The following is a 5,947-nucleotide window of genomic DNA, read 5'->3' as shown; positions in this document are numbered from 1 at the left end:
TTACCGTCGAATTGTGAACACCAAAAGAATCAATGTAAAAGCCACTTCCTTTCTTCCTTGAGCACTACTTCCACTACAATAAATCTCTTCACACTTCCCCTCAGTAAATCGCCGAAACCTCCGCTGAACCTCATCCCAATCGCACGAACCTCGCTCACACCAATCAAACATCAGCACCTTCTCGTTCAGAAAGAACTTGATCTTCACCGGACTCACAACGTCGTTACACTGGTACCGCACGGCAGCCACATTGGCCGCAAACGGTGTCCACTCGCTGCTCCGAAACTGTCGGTTTCGCATAGCTTCGTAGTTGTCCGATCGCAGCGGGTTGGGATCTTTTTTAGCCCCCAACGCAACCAGGAACAGCTGAATGATCGACTCGTGGCAAAAGTACGCGATGATTGAAGGTTCGCCACCGGCCTGTCCCAAGTGCCGCATCATGTCGGCCATCGTGAAGCACGCTAGGTCACCAGCCCCGGCATAGCCGTGACCACTCTGGTAGTAATACCGCAGGTCTTCCTTGTACTCGAGCACGTTGATCTGCTCCTTGGTGAAGACCGAACACCACGGACTCAATTGGGGAAGGTACCAAGCCTGTTCGAACCTGCAATGGTCCCACATGTCTTCGATCTGGTCTAGGGTCAGGTTGTACGGGAAGCCCAATCGGGTGGAGATGTCCGCGATGGTCTGCTGAAACAGTGCCGATTGCATGAATTTGTCCTGCTCCGAGCCCGGTCCCCGGATCTTTCTCTTGTTCTCATCGTAATCCGGACAGAAAAAGTGCGGTTTCAGCAAAGTGTCCCGTGTGGGTTCTCCTTCCGGATGGACCCGCGCGTACGCCCCATCCCCAAACAGACCTTCGGCAAACGCCCGGAAGCTGGCAACGGTTCGCTGAGTGTTGGTGTACCGAAAGTGGAAGCGATCTTTCCGATAGGGACCGTGGAACAGTGCGCCGAAACGAGTCTTCTCGCGCGTGGCCAAATTTTTCAGCTCGTTCCAACCGCTTTCCGTGAGAAAGCCCTCGTAGTCCGTGGTCATGTTGCTGTCCCAGCGCCAGTGTCGCAGCAGTGCCAGATCGTCCGGGCACATGCGACTGTCGTTGTTGGCGAGAATTGTGTCACGGAGCTAGAAATTGTTTAGAGAATGTAACGAAGGTTTCAACGAGTGCCAACTCACTTTGTTCAAACTTTGAGGCAAGAAGTTGATATACTTGGCACCATGAAGTCTGGTTCCATGACGAGCCAACAGCCAGTACTTGGTAGGGATGCAATCTATAAAACATAGCATTCATGATCGTTCTTCAATATCCGACCTTTACTTTGAGTAGAAGATCATCTTACCAGCTACAAAATAATCCCGGCTTGAGGACGAACCACGGACGACTTCGTAGCCAGTTCTGGTCGCGAAATGGCCCCATTGAGTTCGGTTGTCATCAAGACTGTAGCAATACGCTTCGTCGACACTAGCAGCAGCACCAGACAGTATCCGAACTCCAATCAGAGTGATAACAAGCACGTGGCTCATGGTAAGAAGATTTATGTTTCACTTGCTCGAAGCGCTGCTCTAGTTTGTACTGTAGCTATACCAATTCTTAAAATGTGCAACACCTGTGCAGCCTGCACAAGTTGGAAGAATTCTCAAACCAGTTTGTACTGTTCAGGTTCAGACTAACCGCACCTCGGGGCAAGTCTGTTTTCCATTTGCATTTAACTATCACGCTGATCATTGAACTTGATCGATTTAACATTCCTCAAAAATATCTTCGACAAAAAACCTAATGATTATTTTAAGTTTTTTGAAATTTGAAATCAAAATTAAAAGCAACTTGAAAGCTTAGCTCTGGATTTTTTTGTAACTTGTATGTATTGTTATATTTATTTAGGTAAATCTTTTCGATCAGCTCAGTTAGCAAGCGAGTATCGTGTTAGCAGCAGTGACGGGATGATGAATTTTTGTGGTGTTCTTTTTGTGCTGTATTCGTGATCGTGTTCAGAGTGCATTATTGGCAAAGGGAGCGTGTGGTCGTAAAAATATTCGGAGTGAAAAGTGATTTTTTTGTGTGCCTTTTGTTTCGCTTTTTTGTCGCGAATTGTGTGCTATGACGAGACCACGCGCTTTCCTTACTGAATTATTTGCGTCTTGAGCGTAATTTTCGTGGAATAATTTGTGTTTTATGTGCTTGTGTAATCTTAATTAATTGTTTTGTGATTTTCAAAGCCCTTTCCATATCAACGTTGATCGAAAGGCACGGCGTCGGGTAATGATATGATCGAAAGACGCGCTAACATTTTGGATCGTCGAGATAATAGTGGAGTAAAATAACTGTGTGTGAGTGATTTTGTGTGTTAAATAGAAAGACCTTCCCATAGCATCGTTGCTCGGAAGGCTCGCCGGCGGGTCTGTTATGAAAGTCCTCCCCATAGCGTCGTAGCTCGGGAGGCATCGAAAAGCCAATACCTTATCCTACTAACCCAAAAAAATATTAATCACGTGATGCTTGAAGGAGATGCTGTGGATTCAACGGTCTCAAGCGGTATCAACAAGTATATAGCGAAAAACTATGTGCTTGATGAGTCTGCAACTTCAACTATCGGACTAACATTCCTCCCTTTCGTTGAACTGCAGGCTTCTTGGGAGGGCGCCGGTATTGACTAATAAAGTAGGGATCTTCAGAGGTTAAACAGTGAACGGATGGTTGGCTCCCACTGATCATTTTTGATTCATTGTTTAACTTCAGCTGATCTGTCAATAACGGAGTAGCAGCTCATTGGCAGTCAACCATGCTCATGCTCATGCTCGATCAGCTCAGTAAGCAAGCAGCATTCGGTAAGTGGGCTGAGCCCAGTTAACGAACGAGTACTGTATTTATTTTTAATGTATGTAAAAGGCAATCAACCATTCAAATTTGGCTAAAACGTGGTCGATGAGATTGATTTTGAAATTTTGGTGATAAACTTAAGAAAATTAAAAAAAACGTTACTTAATCCACCTTAAGGTGGTTGGTGCCTTCCTCGCATTCATGTTGTATTTCAGGTTGTATTGCGGATTTCAGAGATTTTGCAACAATCGTGCAAGTTGTAAAAAGCTCTCCAACAAAGTGCACACCTCAAACTACAGCAGAAAAAAACTATCTAAAATTCACACCCTAGTTTGAAACAGTTCTAAAGTAGTCGAAAGCAACAAAGCTCAGTCGAGACACGCACCACTCTAGGCGAGCGGGGGGAAGAAGGGATAGGATTTCAAGTGTGCACATATTTGGTGTGCAGTTATGATTTGCACAGGGGGAGAATTTGGTGCAAAGTGTGCAATACTTACAAATTAATTTAAGAGTTTTTTTTTTAATTTTTTTTATTTTTTTTTCATTTTTCAATTTTTTTATCAACTCTCCAAAATAAAGGAGAAAAGTCTCATGAGTTATATATTTCAGTAAAAAGTTCGTGTAAATATTTGTCGAGACAAAATGATGTATTCAGCAACATAATTAATACAAATTTTTTCCAGAAGAGACGCAGACACTGCTTAAGCAATGTGGCAACCGGGCGATACGCATGCAAGAGGGTGTGGCTGCCAATCCCCCGCGTGGTCTGACCAAAATCCCTACGCATGCTGCGCGACTCTCGCGCGTAAGCAAAAAGACCCGGCCTTTAAGGTTATGCAAAAATCACCCTTTTTTGTAGCTACAAAAAAACTTTTTCTTGGCATAACTTTAAAAGTACTTCACTAAACAGAATGAAATTTAATAGGGTCTTAGGGGACCCCAAAACGAACAGAATAAGGCGGATCCGGCCAAAATCGGTTCAGCCAGTTCTGAGATAATCGTGTGGAAAAAAATCATGTCTACACACATCCCCACAGACATTTGTTCAGAATTTGATTCTGAGTCGATAGGTATACGTGAAGGTATATCTAGGAGTCGTATTTAAGAAGTTCATTTTTCGAGTGATTTTATAGCCTTGCCTCAGTGAGGTGAGGAAGGCAAAAAAACCAAATTCATTCATAAGCTCCTTAAAAACCTTGGGATAACCGCAACATTGGATTTTCGAGGCTTCGGATAATCTAGTTTGGAGGATGGACTGTTATTAGTGCATTTACATTCAACGTCACAAAAAATGTTTTTTTAATGTGTTAAATTTACGGATTTTCATAATTTTTTGATTTCTTAAAACTTTTGGCTCTTGAATTTTGGCTTTTATAAAATTAGTATATGCTTAAATTTCTAAACTTCGGATATGGATTTTGTCTCACTTTGACAAATTTTGTTTTTTTGACAATTTAAACATCAAAATTTTAACTTTTTTTTATTATAAATTACACCTTGTTTTTATTTTTAAAAAAGAAAAGATATAATTTAAAAAAAAAACTCAAAGTTGACCCCAGAGAAAAAATCTTTCAAAACATTGGCACGATCTCATACAACAAATAAAATCGTCAAATACACTTTTGAATAAGGCCGTTGCAAATATTGTTTTGAAGTTTATGTCCCTTGGCTACCAAAGTCGAGTGGGAAGGGGGGTGGGGCTAGAAAATATAAAAATTGAAATTACAAGCCTAGGTTTCAACATTTGGATGAAAAAGGTGTTTTAAAATGCATTTTACACGCGTCCAGTTGCTTTCATGAAAATTAAAAAAGGTTTCCAAAGGAGTTCAAACATGCTAAATTTGATTATAAACATTAACCCTCTACAACCCAACCCCGCCTTTAGACGGGCTTCGATTTAAAAAATCGCCAAAAATCAATTTTTCAACCAATTTTTGATCTTTAAAAAGCATTGGAAAGAAGAACTCTTAAAATTTTAGAAAATTTATGGGTTGGAAGTTTTACTTGTTTTATGTGACTTTGCCAATGTTTTTAAAAATGTCATTTTTTAGGGGTCAACTTTGGCTGTGTTTTTTACTAACATTTCCTATATTTTAAGTAAAAAGAAGTATGCAGTAATTTTTCTAGTGTCCCAGACTATGCCTCTACGCATTTTTTTACAATTTAAATGATAATGGTGCCATTCTATAGCAGAAAATGTGAAAAACAAGCAAAAAATTGAAAAAGTGACTGTAAAAACATGAAAAAAATAGATAGGCAAAATGTAATGATAGGAGGTGGTAGAATAGGCCAAATACTACCAAAAACAAACATAAACTAAACAAGATAAATGCAAATTGAAATACTAAAAATGAAACAAGAAAAACATAAAACAAGAGAAGTAAAGTTTTTCGTAGAACAAAAGTTGCTCAAAATGACCTCCTGAACAAGGGAAAAAAAAATTCTCGAAAAAAAATTTGGGCAGTAGAGGGTTAAATTCCATTAAAATTTTAAAGTTTTTCGAAAAAAAATATTTTTTTTGCACCCTGATTATTCAGGCCGACTTTGAAGGGGGGCGACATAAACTTTAAAAAATATTTGCAACGGCCAATCAAAAATGCTAATTGTGAATTCAAAAATTAAAAAATCAAAGGTTCAAGAAGTAAAACAAATTACAATACAAAAACAAAAAAACAAAAACAAATAAATTTAAGATTGATAAAATCTAGGGGTTTCAGAAATAAAATAAAGCTCGAACACGATTATCAGAATCCATGTCGAAATTTCAATGCGCAAAGTTAAAAAAATATGTGATTTGCAAAATTCTAAATATCACAAATTAAAACATTATTTTATTTTCAAAAATTATTAAATTTAAATTATAGTAAAATTTTTGATTTTAAAATTGTGAAAAAAAATTATGATTCAGAAAATCCTTTTTTATTGAAAAAAACATAAAATTTTAAAAACTGAATTTCTAATAAAACTGTGGAATAAATTTGCATGAACTTGAAAGCTGAAGATTTGTTTGTCAATTTTACTTTTCTCGTCCATTGTAGTGTTGAATCTCAATTTTAAGCTCGGATGAAAATCTTGTCCTAAAGTGCTATTTTCTGTAGAACAGGCTTGAAAAAATATAATATCACCGTG

General features: G+C 38.8%; 1 protein-coding gene across 1 annotated transcript; it reads right to left on the bottom strand.

The window, feature by feature from the left end:
• Positions 1-1,597, bottom strand: LOC120413265 (multiple inositol polyphosphate phosphatase 1-like). Its single transcript, XM_039573993.1, has 3 exons — positions 1,341-1,597; positions 1,177-1,271; positions 1-1,125 (listed from the first exon to the last, which is right to left on the bottom strand). The coding sequence occupies exons 1-3, from the start codon at positions 1,522-1,524 to the stop codon at positions 1-3; spliced, it is 1,404 nt and encodes a 467-aa protein (XP_039429927.1). The 5' UTR covers positions 1,525-1,597.
• Between the last annotated feature and the right edge of the window lie 4,350 nt (positions 1,598-5,947).

The sequence above is a fragment of the Culex pipiens genome, chromosome 3 (genome assembly GCF_016801865.2).
Source record: "Culex pipiens pallens isolate TS chromosome 3, TS_CPP_V2, whole genome shotgun sequence".
Lineage (NCBI taxonomy): Eukaryota > Metazoa > Arthropoda > Insecta > Diptera > Culicidae > Culex > Culex pipiens.
The sequence above is the reverse complement of the archived record's forward strand: the minus strand, read 5'-3'. Positions and strand labels throughout refer to the sequence as shown.